The sequence below is a fragment of the Mirounga leonina genome, unplaced genomic scaffold, assembly GCF_011800145.1.
Source record: "Mirounga leonina isolate KUSES-001 unplaced genomic scaffold, KU_Mleo_1.0 Mir_199, whole genome shotgun sequence".
Classification (NCBI taxonomy): Eukaryota; Metazoa; Chordata; class Mammalia; order Carnivora; family Phocidae; genus Mirounga; species Mirounga leonina.
The window spans coordinates 9,016,832-9,031,656 of record NW_023270498.1 but is presented as its reverse complement, the minus strand read 5'-3'; the positions used below and the strand labels follow the sequence as shown (position 1 = coordinate 9,031,656).

The 14,825-nt window shown below is 45.1% G+C and overlaps 1 protein-coding gene across 1 annotated transcript in view; it reads right to left on the bottom strand.

Moving 5' to 3' along the window:
• The window catches only part of EGFR (epidermal growth factor receptor), a 204,033-nt gene that overhangs the window by 27,227 nt on the left and 161,981 nt on the right, over positions 1 to 14,825 (bottom strand). Inside the window, exons 12-19 of the mRNA XM_035026493.1 lie at positions 13,922 to 14,121; positions 12,617 to 12,749; positions 10,547 to 10,637; positions 9,007 to 9,164; positions 6,554 to 6,592; positions 4,154 to 4,295; positions 3,210 to 3,332; positions 2,443 to 2,541 (exon numbers count right to left, since the gene is read on the bottom strand). Coding sequence (XP_034882384.1) covers positions 2,443 to 2,541; positions 3,210 to 3,332; positions 4,154 to 4,295; positions 6,554 to 6,592; positions 9,007 to 9,164; positions 10,547 to 10,637; positions 12,617 to 12,749; positions 13,922 to 14,121 — 985 coding nt within the window. The remainder of the gene's footprint in view (positions 1 to 2,442; positions 2,542 to 3,209; positions 3,333 to 4,153; positions 4,296 to 6,553; positions 6,593 to 9,006; positions 9,165 to 10,546; positions 10,638 to 12,616; positions 12,750 to 13,921; positions 14,122 to 14,825) is intronic.

The window sequence follows — 14,825 nt, the reverse complement described above, 5'->3', positions numbered from 1 at the left end:
CCAGGAACGCTGGGGGGAAAACACAAAAACAAAACAAAACAAACAAAACTTCTCCAAAAAAACGGAGGGAGAAGAGAGCAGGAGAGAGGGAGAACAAGAGGAAAATAGGGACTCACTTTTTAGACTTTTCAGTGTTTATCCTCCACCCCTCCTCTACCCCACAAAAGCGGGTTTCCTCCAGTTTTGGGGGCCCCGGAGGTCCTTAGCAGTGAAAACTACCTCCCTCCCAAAGCAGAGCTATTGTCTTCAAAAGCACCCTTACTCGGCGTTGTAAATATTGCTGAAATTCACACCTCAACATTGTTTTGTGAGATTTATTACAGTATCTTGAATGAGAAGAATGAATTAAGGAAGCAAACTCTGCAAAAAAAGAAAAAAGCTTTTCTTTTTAACAGTATCAGTGAGACACTGGGGAGGGTATGTCCTCTGGTAAGCGCTGTGAATTATGCAAGACTGTTGAATCTCAGATCTGTACCTCTGAAACAAATAATGCAATATATGTTAAGAAAAAAAAAAAAAGAAGAAGAAGAGAGTAGCGGGAGGGGAAGAGTGAAGCGGGGGAAATCGGAGGGATAGACAAACCATGAGAGACGGTGGACTCTGAAAAACAAACTGAGGGTTCTAGAGGGGAGGGGGGTGGGAGGATGGGTTGGCCTGGTGGTGGGTATTGAGGAGGGCACGTTCTGCATGGAACACTGGGTGTTGTGCACAAACAATGAATCATGGAACACTTCATCTAAAACTAATGATGTAATGTATGGGCATTAACATAAGAATAAAAAAATATATATAAAAGAAAAAAAAAAAACCAGTATCGGTGAGAGAGCTCTAGGTTCTAGGTGAAGAGACGTCAGGCACATATTTCTGTGGTTATGCTGAGATGAGCTGACGTAATGTTAAAAGGACTCCACGCTAACTTGTAAGCCATTAAAAGGAAAGGTAATTTTGCTGGATCAGTATATCTTCAATGTGTACAATTTGCTACTGCACTTTATTAATACATTGAGGAGTGTGCCAAAGTGGGAGTTTCTGCATAATAATAAGGGAATTTCCCCATAATAATAAAGAAAGGAAGCCTGCGGGAGGAATTTCAAGTCCACAGTGGTTATGCCACTGGGAAGTGCATTGTGTCTAATTTTTAAATTTAAAATTTTTACATATAAAATTAAAATTTGTTTTTTTAATATTTTATTTGACAGAGAGAGACACAGCGAGAGAGGGAACACAAGCAGGGGGAGTGGGAGAGGGAGAAGCAGGCTTCCCGCGGAGCGGGGAGCCCAATGCGGGGCTCGATTCCAGGACTCTGGGATCATGACCTGAGCCGAAGGCAGACGCTTAACGACTGAGCCACCCAGGCTCCCCTAAAATTTTAACAGTTTTTAAAAGGTCCGTGTTTGCCTTGCTTGGTATATATTCTGTGGGTTAGAACCAAGAGTGGGGAATAGTTTGGCTCTTGTCCTTCTCGACTGTAAGATAACTAAATTGTCTAGATTTCTGAGGCAGCTGTTTGTTTGTTTTTTTTTTTTTCTTTGACTCTGTTTTCCCTAACCTTCTGCTAAGCCTCTCTACCTTCTCTTTCTCTGGCTCTGCTTTGGGATGAGAGCAAAAGTTTGCATCGACCCACAGCAACCCGAGGCCAACGGTGTCAACAACAAGACCCCATTTGCCCACTGGATCCTCCTGAGCATCCCCTGAAGCGGGCTCTGCCACATCCCATGGTGGCCCCTCTTTCAGCCAGCCTCTGTTTAAGAGGATGAAGCCCCCTTATTGGCTGGTGAGGATCCAGAGAAGGTGAAGAAAGTTCAGTGGAACTGAAAGACAAGATGTGAAAATAATCTTGTGGGACATTCCAAAGACACTCCATAAACTAGCAAAGGACCCTGGAAATAACATATACATTATCTGGGGGGAAAGTACAGAAGATGGGCAACAGTTTATAGAGTTTATAGAGCATCATATTGTAATCCTAGGCACCTTTAAAAAAAGCCATTTCAAAGATAACTTGGTGGAGCAAAATGGACATGCATTTCAGAGGCAGAAACAGCAATGGGCTGGAATCCTATGCCAACCACGTAAGTATGAGCAAGCTTCTTAATGCTTCCAAAGCATACTGACCACAGGCTGGTCAGGAGAGTTCACTGTGGTAGTGTGTGCAAAGAACTAGTCCTGAGACTGGCCCTTGGTGGACATCCAACGATTGTGAGTTTCTATCCTTTTGGGAGAGACAGAGAGTAGAATGGAAGACGCGACTCTTCTCTATAGGAGAAGGCCTGAGGGAATTATACCAACTGCAGCCAGAAAGAAAAAAGACATGAAAAGTGAACATTTAGAATGTGGTGATGAAAAAAAGTCCAGAACAGGACAATGTGCTGCTAGACACCAGAAAATGTGCCTTCTGATGTCCAGGCCTGTGGACAATTAGAGAACAAAGGAGAAACTTACATCAAGAATTTCCTTGTTGGCTTTTGGAGATGTGGCTTCTCTTAATTCCTTGATGGCCACGGGAATTTTAACCTTCTCACCTTCCGGGATCCAGAGTCCCTGTGATGAGGGAGAGAAGACATTAACTGGCACTTGTCATTTTATGCAATATGCTGACTTGTGAGACAGACGGACTTTACCAGTGACGCCGTCCCAAAGGGCGAGGGACCTTGAGCACAGCTCTGCGCCCCAAGGCCATCGGTGCTAGGAGCCGTGACTCTCCGCAGCTCTTCTGCTATCACGTTCCATGAATCAGAGTCGTTAGATGAAAAACCCTAAGGCTGTGCCAGTTATAAACCCAGTGTGGGTCATTCTGTTCAGAATTCTGAGATACTGGGTGTCAGCCTAATTGAAATCAGCCGTGATGTAACAGGATCCAGAAAAAAATGAATTAAGAGGAGCTGTTTTGACCTGGGCTTTGTTTGGATCCTGTCACACAGTGGTAGGCAGCCCTCCTTCGGACTCCGTCTCTGCCACCCACCCCTTTACAAAGTCACCGCTGCTGTCGCTGAAAACTTTGATGCCTGTGTAGGGGCCCCACAGGACCCCTTATTTGTCACCATGGTTATACAAGATTTCCTCTTGGCAACTTGGGGAAGACGCTGGAATTTCCCAAACCATGAGCAACACAAAGAGTAGATGAGGTTGATGAGCAGAAGACAGCCCAGGACTCTGGCTCTGCCCACCAACCCGCGTCCCCAGAAGTCTTGGTGCCCTGGCGGCCTCACCTTGTACACCGTGCCAAACGCTCCAGAGCCCAGCACCTTGATCTTTTTGAATTCCGTTTCCTTTAAGATCCTCAAGAGAGCTTGGTTGGGAGCTTCTCCGCTGGGTGTAAGAGGCTCAACAAGCTGTGAGAGACAAGGAAGAAGAGCCACCACCTCAACGCTCAAGGCGCACGTGGAGGCGGGTGTTAGCCAGGCCCACACACGGCCACGTGTGGATGTGCTTCAGCACAAACAACCTGCCACGCTCACGTGAAAGAAGAAATGCACGCCTTCTCAAAGAACTTCACGAAAGATACGCTGACAAAGGGACTCCGGGTATGGGTATCCTTGAACAGAACAGCTCCATTTCGACAAATGCAATTTCTCTTTTCCAGTCAATTAGCTGGATTGAGAGGATTTTGGTGAGGAACATTTCGAGAGGGTTGGTCACAATGGTAGCCTGCTGGGCGTCCTAACACGCAAGTGCCTTTATGCTATGAGCTGCCGTGGGTCTCTCCTCCCAGGGACCCTGGCTTCTGACACCCTGTGGGACACAAGGATGCCGGCTCAAGTGAGTCACAAACAGAGCTCAAAGCAACAGCACTGTGTAGACAATGGGATTTTCCACAGTAACATCTCAACCACGTGCCTTCACAGGAACCAACGGACGCCTATTCACAAGCCCTTCTGTGCACATATACGCATGCATGCCACATGGCTTTGTATCCATGTTGTGACTTATTTCATTCCAGGGCTGTACCAAAATGTAACTAGTGGTTTATAACGGGACATTCAGAGATTCTTTCTGGTTTTTCCACCATCAGACATAAAACATAGTAATACAATTACATATTTAAAATACAAAATCTTGAATGCCAAGGCTTGGCAGGTGAGCCCCTGTTCCTGTCTGGGGAGCTGGGGCTAGGGACGCTGGCAGGGCGTGCTGGGCCTGGGCACCCACTCACCTCTCTTTCTTGCAGCAGCCTACGAAGCGTGCGCTTCCGGACGATGTGGCGCCGGCGCAAAAAGAGGCCCACCCCAAGGGCCACCACCACCACCAAGAGGAGGCCACCCACAATGCCAGTGGCAATGGATGGGATCTTGGGCCTGGAACGAGAGGGGGACATGGGAAAGTGAGGCTTGCTGACAGATTTCATTACGCTGGCATTTTATCATTTCTTGCATTTTTTGACGCCTTGCCATCATTTAACATTATCTCAGAAAGTAGATTCCACGTGGCTTCTAAAGAGAGGAAAGAACGCAAAGAGTTTCTAGGGTAGTGTTTCCACCTTCTTGAGCATAAGAAGGCCCTCCGTCCCAGCTTTCTTACATTTTTTTAAATTGAGGTATCATCTGGACATCCCCATATGACAATTATAGTTTAATCTATTGATTAAGAAACCGCATAATTCAAAAAGTAACTCAGACTTCAATAATGCTTTTCGGGCGCCTGGGTGGCTCAGTTGGTTAAGCGACTGCCTTCGGCTCAGGTCATGATCCTGGAGTCCTGGGATCGAGTCCCGCATCGGGCTCCCTGCTCGGCGGGGAGTCTGCTTCTCCCTCTGACCCTCCCCCCTCTCATGCTCTCTCTCTATCACTGTCTCTCTCAAATAAATAAATAAAATCTTTAAAAAAAAAAATAATAATGCTTTTCATATGAATTTGCATTTATCCCCAGAGTATCTCCCTACATTTGAAGCCTAGAATGCCACATGCATAAGACATGCATTGTCTCCTGGCTTGCCTGGGTGAAGGCACCCTTTCCACAACGTTGAGCCTCTTCGAAGAGTCCTTGGCTTTCAAGAGGGGCCCACAGCCGTGTGGAATGCTTTATGAATAAGCTTGGGGGAGATTATAAAGTGATAGGATTTCAACACAAAAAGCATCACTGTCATAAATGAGTGATGTTACTGTGTAACAGCAAAACCACTCTACCACCCTCCTTCTTCCCACCGAGGTTGAGCCTGATTTCAGGGACAACAAAAACTCAAAACGAAGGTTCTGAGGTTCACTGGAGAAAGAACCATCTGAATTCGTGGATTCTGAATTTAGACTCTTTATACAATTATTATTCTCAAGTATCTATTCCATTTGAGCTTCTGGCAAACTTCATATTTTCAGGAAGAAATGTTGAAGAATTATCGAAGATTAATTAGTATCATTAGCACATAAATACCCCAACATTCTTACAAATTTCTGGTAAGTGGGTCAAAGGTGCTCCAGCGACAATGATATCTACAACACTTTCTCCTGAGTGAGTGCAAAAGTCGTCTCCTGCATTGTGCCATCCCCCCAATTAACGCAGTTTGCATTAGTGAGTTTTTACTATCTTGAAAGGAACACTAGAACGATATAAAGAGCAATTTATTACAGAGTATGTGTTCCATGGGGAGCTGGAATAAGGGTAAGTGAATAAAAAGAGAAAAAAAATAAAAAGAGTAAATATAACAAAGAATGGTCATTGACTAGTTTCAAGGTGGGGCTTTGATGGAAAACCTCATTATGAGGGTACAGATAGGACAAATTTTGCTGATATAGGCTCAGCAAAGAGGAAGGGATGCAAGGAAATCTTTATCTCTGAGAAACTGCCTTACTCGTCTTTCACGTTTCACTTGATAGTAGGTAGGATTTATTCTCATGGCTAATGCTGGGGCAGAAGAGTCAGCTGACATGGAGGGCAGGCAGGTTGTTGAAGAAGGGACTATGCAGACATTACTCGAAATGGAAGAGGTGCCTGGAAGTCTGGTTCGCGTTGGGTATGTCGGGAATGGCAAAGAAGTGCCTTGCGCGTAATTCCGATTCCTTGCCAGACTCTTTCCTGATGAGTCTGACCAGGGATTCCCAATTCTGCTTTTCTTAGTGCAGCATTTCAAGTAATGATGGCAAATTAATCAGAATTGAAACGCTGAAGGAAGTCATTGTTTTGAAAAGGTCGGTCAGGGGAGAAAATCCCCCCAAGCTGGAGCTCTGTCCTCAAACGTGAAGGTCTGAGATAGGGTCCACTGGGTCAGCAAGGACGAAAAGAAGAGAAGCTAGGAGAAGGATCCAGCAAACCTGGTGTAACCAAAGATGTCAGAGACAGGCTCCATGTAGAGAGAAGCCCTGGGCACTGAGTGCTGGGGCCACACGGAGCGGGTCCCAGGGCTCACACCCTGCGCCCCCTCCCCTAAAGCACACCAACGAAGCAGGCGGGGGAGAGGTGGGTGCATTCAGCAGGGTGGTCTCTGCTAGGGATGCTGTGCTGGCCCAGAGAAGACGCTGTCGAGGTAGAGGGCGATCAGAAATGCGGGAGAGGGTTATCTCTGCCCTTAGGTGTTTGCTCATCTCTGAGAGCGTCCACTGGACACAGACATCATCACACTTACCCGTTTCTTGCACAGCCTTCAAGACCTGGCCCAGCACAACTGTAGGAATTGAGAAGAAAAACACACATTTTAATCGCTCCACTTCTTCAGTATTTTGTCTGAGTTTTTTTTAAAAGATTTTCTTTGCTTATTTGAGAGAGAGCGTGTGTAGAGCGAGAGAGAGAGAGAACGAGAGCATGAGCAGTGGGGAACGGCAGAAGGAGAGGGAGAAGCATGCGGGGCTCGATCCCAGCACCCTGGGATCATGAACCGAGCCTAAGGCAGACGCCGAACCGACTGAGCCACCCGGGTGCCCCTTGGAGAGGTTTTATTAAGTCATAAGGCAACATGTTTAAATCACCCTCACATCATTAAAATCACCATGAATCCCAATTCCGCGGCAGTGGTTAATCATTTACTTACTTTGCAGGTATTCATTTGCTCATTCTCTCAGCAAGTACCTTTGCGTACGTACTCTGGGATGGGGGTTGTACTAGCATTGAGCAAAGCAGACGGTTTCTGGCTTCTGCCACTGAAATGCCTTCACGTACACTTTGTGATATATTTATAGGTGTAGCTGCCTCACGTCTCGCTCTAGGATGTCAGTATGGGCAGGGGAGTAGAGGGCCCAAGACCAGAGCCATACTGATCAAGGAGCAGGCGGGGAGGAACAGATGAGGGAAGACAAGTCTCCGTGGCCGGGAAATGGCAGTGATGATTTCAGACCCAGAACGCCAGGAAGAAATAGCAGGAGTCGGCTTCACCCCCTCCCACACGACTGAATCGAGTTACACGCAGGACAGACAGCACTGGTCTTCAGTGACTCCTGAGCTGCTGGGTTCCCATTCTAGTGGGGGAGGCCACCATCCCCTACTTTGATTACAGGACGATGTAAAAAGGCAGAATACATTGGCTGGGAGGAATAGCAGCTTTTGCCAATACAAACACCAGTAGGAAAGCAACATATCCTAATTCGACGGAAAAGACAACTCATACTGTTGCGCATGGACGGACCTACAGAGCATTATGCTAACTGAGTCGGACAGAAGGACAAACACCATAAGGTTTCACCTATATATAGGATCTAAGAAAACAAAACAAATGAACAAACGAACGACTGAAATAGACTCATAAATACAGAGAACAAACCTGTGGTTACCGCCGGGAAGGGGGTGAGGGGGCTGGACAAAATGGGTGAAGGGGTTAAGAGGTACAAACTTCCAGTTGTAACAGAAGTAAGTCATGGGGATAGGAGCACAGCGTAGAAAATATAGTCCAGGGCGCCTGGGTGGCTCGTTGGTTAAGCGACTGCCTTCGGCTCAGGTCATGATCATGGAGTCCTGGGATCGAGTCCCGCATCGGACTCCCTGCTCAGCGGGGAGTCTGCTTCTCCCTCTGACCCTCCCCCTTCTCATGTGCTTGCTCTCTCTCATTCTCTCTCTCAAATAAATAAAATCTTTAAAAAAAAAAATTAAAAAAAAAAAAAGAAAATATAGTCCATAATGTAATAATTCTGACTATACTTTCTGTGCTGAGCACTGCATAATGTATATAGTATTGTCAAATCACTAAAACGAATATAACATTGTGATTCAGCTCTATTTCAGTTTGAAAAAGGAGGTGGGGGAGACTACCGTTTCACGGCCTGGGAAAGGATGAAGGTCTACATTTCAAATTTGTGAACAGGATGGGGGCGCCTTCGAGCACCCCGTTTCCTATCTCAGTCAAGGGCTGGGATCTGTACACTTCTCTCGGAGGGGAGGGTCTGTTCCGTCCCCATTTCCATGCTGTCCTGCTCCTTTCCCCCTAGTGCCTTTGGGCCTTCCTCCCTACATCACTCACACACACACACACACTCACAGGCTTTTTCAGGCCGTGGGATGCATGGGAGGCCTCGCTATTTCACTCTATAATCTCCCAGGAAAACCAGAAGTCAAAGACAAAAGGCATCACTGATGAATGACCACTGATAAACTCCCACCCTCCTCAAAATAACTCTGCTCACTCGCTTGTTCTCCCCCACAATGCCCGGCAGTCCCCGGATGGGGACACTATGCAAAGTGAGTGCAAATCGAAATTGTAAATTTGGGGACCACATGCAAGGATTTTTGCAGCCTCTGGAGCTGCAAAAAGCAAAGCTGCAGGGGTTACTAGGCCAGGAAGCTACAGACACGCGAGTAGCTCAGAGGGAAAGAAAGGCCGCTTTACATCTGAAGACGTGCCTGACAAGGACAGTGACAGGCCAGGTGCTGGAAGAGAGTCGACTCGGGTAGCGAGATGGAGGTCCTTGGCAAAGCCGGTTTGCAGAACTGACTGCTGAATACGAAGTCAAAGAAGCCAACTCGTACTCTCCTTCAAGTGCATCAGAAAAACCACTCCCTGTCCTCCACTCGATTCACTCTTTTTTGGTTACGTATCATTAAAACAGGACACATTTCGACCTGACCTTCAGCAGAGGCCAAGCTTTGGCTCACCCGTAGGTACAGTTGGAATGGCACAGATGGCAGGCGAGGCTGGCATCGGCAAACTTCCAGACCAGGGTATTGTTCTCTCCCATGACGCCAGCCGGGCAGGTCTTGACGCAGTGGGGGCCGTCGACGTAATGAGCACACCTCACACAGCTGTCTGGGCCCTGCCAGGACAGAGGAAGACCTTCATGCACCTTTCTTTCTCTTGCAGAACTTACTGTGAAAACAGCCAATAATGATAGAAGAGCCTCAAGTAGAAAAACAACAAGCTTGTCTGGGATTGCCGTCGCTGGACAGGACCGCGGCGAACAGCTTCCTGTAAAGTCTGCCCGACTTTCAAGGCATTTAGGATGTAACAATACTAAGTACTTGGTTACATTTTACTTAACAGATTACGGGTATCCTTCTCCGTCAAAACAATCTAATGGGTCTATAAGTACATTTACATCTTTATTGCTCAGATGGACCTTCTTGCATAACACGCTTGAGCTTCAAGGAAGGCTCTGTGGGAAGCCAGACTTGCCGAGGCCAATTTAAGAAAGCCTACGTCTGTGTTTCTCTAGGGACAACAAGGTGGCTGCACAATTAACTGTGTACCGGGCTACCTCTGACTGTTTGTCAAACTCAGAGGGTCCTCGAAAAATGCAGAAATGACAGCATGGGGACTGCTCGGGTGGTATTCGCACACTTCACAAAGGGACTGAAATAAAACGGGTAGGGAGGGAGTGTCTGTTGGTGAACTTCTCTGAGGTCTCCGTTTTGTCCAAAGACCGAGTGTTCTCAGAACCAGAACAATCAGATGACTGAGTCGGTATCAGCAGCTGATTTAGATCAATGATGAAAATTTACCAACACCATGTGAACTTATAGACCAATGGTTTACTCTGTAACTTGCCACGTTGACAGCCTATAAACTTCAAAAACACAGCCTTCTGCCCAATTCAGAGAGAACCTCTGAAAAACGATTTCAATTAGCAGATTTAGGTATGGCTGTTGAAGCTCAAGTCCACACAGATGTCCTTATAAATAATATTGAGAACGAACATTAGGACACTGGTGTGAGGGGGACCTGAATTCTCACTTATGCTCTTTAAAACATCACGCAGACAGAAAACTGAACTTCGAAAAGTTTTGCTAGGTGTGTCTTTAAAAATGCTTTGAATAGCTGTGAACTAATGTTCAATAAGAATTTGATGATGTTTGATTAAAAGGATGAAGCAACGACAACAGATGTCAGAAACAGTGAAAACTGGCTGACCATGTACCCAGTCTACCATAGGCCTCCCTTTGGTGAAAGAGTAGATGTTATTAAACGTGTTGGGGGGTGTTGGACAGAAAGGGTGAGTGCTCTTTCAAGGTGGGTTGCGTGATGACGTCAGCTCAACCACAGCCTCTTAGATGCCGCTGTGGGGTCCCAAGGCCCCTTGTCTGGGCTGGGATGGCCGCCTTTGGTGGCTGCAGTGAGGTCGGCTCATCACCGTGGTTCTGCTGCTGGGAAGCCTTCTCCCAGGATGTCGGAGTGAATACTATCCAATGTGCTCCTCACCCGTCCTGTGCAGGTGATATTCATGGCCTGGGGCAGGCATTCTGGATGGCACTGTATGCACTGGGAATTCTCCACAAACTCCCTTGGCTCCCTGAGAGAAGAAAGGAAACTGATCAGTACCATCTCTAGCGATCCTGCTTCAAAACACTGGGGGTTACAACCGTCTGAGTTAATTTGTCTAAAACTTTAGGTGATGCAAATGCCTTTTCTCAGCAAAGCAAAAAAAAAAAAAAAAAGGTCAACATGTAACCATTGGGAATCTCGGATTATACTATAATATCATAAACTGATTGTATTAACTGAATCCTTGGTCATCTTCTTCCTGAACAAACCCACAAGTTTCATTTATAATCCAAACATCTTCCCTGCATTTTTCTACAAGGCATCATTTTTGTCCATTAGGCAAACAAGCCGATAAATGAAAAAAGGAATCGTCCTTAAGAGGCGACCTCTCCCCCAATATGAGATTCATGGATATTTAAATTAGGCTTTTTTAGAATCATTTAAATCATTTCTTTAAATGATGAACTGTAGACTAATGTACAGGAAAAGGAAGGAGAGATATTAGAACTTACTCCCTGGTTATTAAGAAAAACAGTAAGTATGGAACACAGGTGTGAAGAATTTTGCTTCTAAGAGTTTGGTGATTTCTCCAAGATGTCTAGATCAATGTTAAGCAAGAAGACGATGTTTGATTGAAAAGACAAAATAGTTGTGAGAGCTATTAAGGCTGAAAGCTGCCTGGTAATTAACTACTGGTCTTCACTCCAGTGAACAAGGACTGTTTACACCCCACAACATGTTCCATAAATCCTCCCTTATGTTATCAATTAAACCAAATATGCCCAGTTGGTTTTTTTCCTTCCCGCTTCTGAGTTACAATGCCTGAGGGAGGACTCAATCTTGCAGACTGAGCAAGTGCCAGAAACCAGCGTTCTTTAACAGAAAGGCACGACCAACAGAGTTATTTTAATTCCTTCTCTCTCTCTTTTTTTAAAGATTTCATTAATTTATTTGAGAGAGAGATAGCGAGAGAGAGAGAGAGCACAAGTGGTGGAGGGCGGGGAGAAGCAGGCTCCCCGACGAGCAGGGAGCCCAATGTGGGACTCGATCCCAGGACCCTGAGATCACGACCTGAGCTGAAGGCAGATGCTTCACCGACTGAGCCACCCAGGCGCCCCAGTTCCTTCTCTCTTTAAAAAGATATGGAAACTAATATTTCTTGTTGAAACAACACTGTCAATTGTACAAAGTACTCTGTTAGGTTCCTGAGCCTATCTGCTAAAGGGTTCCTACAGAACTGGACTTGGTCTTCTCATCCTGCTCCCGAATATTTCTGGATCCAAGCCCTGACAGTGAAACAAGAAGGAAGGTTTCCTGTAGCCATCTGTAATTCCTATGGTCCTATGGCTCCTTCTCTCTCACAAAATTTCCCCTTTTCTTCTAATTAAAAAAAAAAAAAAAAAAAAAAAGCCCCTGCCTCTCTCCTTCAATTTTGCTTTCCTGTTAATTTATTCTTAGTCATTATTTTAGAACATTCAAAGCTTTATACCAATCTCAAGATTCCCAGAGAATCGACAGATAGAAATCAATTGCAAATAAATTTAAGAATGATTATGTGGCTGTTTGTTTCTTTGTCCATGGTTACATTTAAAGTTATATGCACGGTTCAGTATTTCTTGAACATAAAACAAAAATTAACTGGGAAATGTAATTTATATTAATCTATTTTGACAAGCCAGGGAGAGTGTATTGCAAAGAAAAGTCTAAATGACTGTGGTCTTGGCCACACGAACCACTTATGACTTTTCCATTTGTCTTGGGAACTCTGTGTGGCTTAGAAAAACATCAGAGATTTCCAAAACAGAGACTCTACAAATTGGTGGACTGGGTTAAGCCATGAAAAAAGTTTGTTCATGTTCTTTTGTGATTAACACCTGTCAACAAATAAACCAAAACAAAGGAAAAAGGGGGGGGAAAAAAGCAATAGGATCATTGTGAATAACTGTAAACCTATAAAAACAATTGTCTTAACTTTTATCAAAACACAGGTGGTAAAAAATAACTTACCCCTCCAGAACATTGCACTTCTCCACACATTCCCTGCCCCGGCTGACGTTTCGGCAGGACACACAGTCTTTGGGCTCTGGGCCCCAGCAGCCCTCTGATGAGCATAAGGGATGGCAGACGTGGCCGATGGCCTCTGAGAAGACACAGTGAGCCACAGTGGTCAGCTACGGCACAGCGACTAGACGGGCCAAGTGAGACCTGTAAATGAGGTGCTGGGTTCTCTGTGACCCTGAGCTGCACGGACATGCAGGGGGTGGGGGGTGGGGGGGGCACTGGAAGAAGCAGTGACACCAACTGGGCCTCTGGAGGCCAACTGCAAGTCCTCTTCCCCACTAGGAGTCAAGGGTTCCCGGACTGGACCTGGGTAGCATTCTGCTGATGAATGTCACAGCCGATGGAAACACAGGGAAGGTTCGTGGTTCCTTGCCACGTGCTGGGCACCATGCCAAGAGTTTTAAGGGAGGGGTAACAGGGTGATGGGTATTGAGGAGGGCATGTGTTGTGATGAGCACTGGGTGCTATATGCAACTCATGAATCATTAAACACTACATCAAAAACTAATGATGTACTATACAGTGGGTAACTGAACATAAAAAAACAAAACAAAACAAAAAAACCCAAAAAGCAAAAAAAAAAACCCCAAAATAAATAAAATCTTAAAAAAATAATAAAAAATAAAAAGAGTTTTACATATAAAATTTCATTTCATTCTCTCACTAGCAGTGAGAATCACCGAGGAAGCCAAAGCCTAAAGAAACTAAGTAAACTGACCCAGGTGTGGAAGCTAGGAAGGGCTAGAGTCAGGGTGTGAACTCAGACCTGCTTCTCCCAGTGACCAGGCAGTGCCCATGCCCTGGCTTCAACAGCTACCTGTGGCTCTACCATCAGACTAGGAAATGTCGGTGTAAAATGTTCATTCTATCTGCACGCGTGTGCATGCGTGTGCGTGCATGTGTGTGCATGCGTGTGTGTGTGTGTGTGTGTTGCTAGCTACAGTCATCAGAGGCTGAAATGAACAGAGAGAAACCTACAGATAAAAGGTAAAATAATACAAAATTTAGTTCTGCAAATTACAAATAATCGATAGCTTAAACCTCAAGGCAAATTCATCCTGTAAAATGTGAGCGATCTAGAAACTATTCCGAGGAACTTCACATGATAACTTCCCAATTAGGAATCTAGAGATTTCTCTTAATCTGCTTCTTCAGGAATGAAAAATGTAATTGAAAGGTTTGGGACTATTCTAAATCAAAATAGACGACCCATGTAAACCATCTCTGCAGCCACCCAGAGTGATTACTTACTGCAGCCTTTTTCATCTTTGTTGTTTATAATTTTGGTCTTCTGACTTGAAGTCCCAAATAGTTTTTTCCAGTTTATTGTATTTGCATAGCACAGTTTTTGGTTTCCTGAGATGATCACATCTCCGTCACTTATCTCCTTGAGGGAGCGTAATCCCAAGGACGTTATGTCCAGGCCGACGACTGCAAGAGAAAACTGACCACTATGGTGGAGAGAAGAAACATAACATTGTGAAAAAGTATGAAAAAATTATATCACTAAAAACTTGATTTTTATTTTCTGTACCACCTTATGTTTACTACAAACTGCCTCCCAGTGATTGTAAGTCATATTGTAGGAAGTCTTTATTGCAGCTTTTGAAAATTACAAGAGATTTGTTTTAAGCTCTTCCAGGCAAAAGCTCGTTCCTTGTTCACTTAGTATTTTTAACTCCAGGGGCATACGGGGAGCTGAACAGATGTTAATGTCATTATTATATTTACTGCCTTTTTTTTTTTTTTTTTTTGGCCTGGGAACTGAAAATATGTTCTAACCTCTCAAATATCCAAATACACTTCAAAAAAATCACAGGTTCATTTTTTCCATCCACCTACTCACCCATTCATCTATCCATCCATCCACTCACCCATCTATCCATCCACTTGTCCATCTACTTATTATGCATGCATGCAGCCGTCCATCCATCCTTCCACCTCTCTGTTCATCCATCCATCCACCCATCTATCCATTCATCCATCCACCCATCTAGCTATCCATCCATCTACCCACTCATCTATCTACGCATCCATGGATTCACAATCCATACATCCACTCATCCATCTGTCCATCCATCCATCCATCCATCCACCCATCCATCCATCTACCCACTCATCAATCTATTCATCCATAGATTCACAATCCATCCAC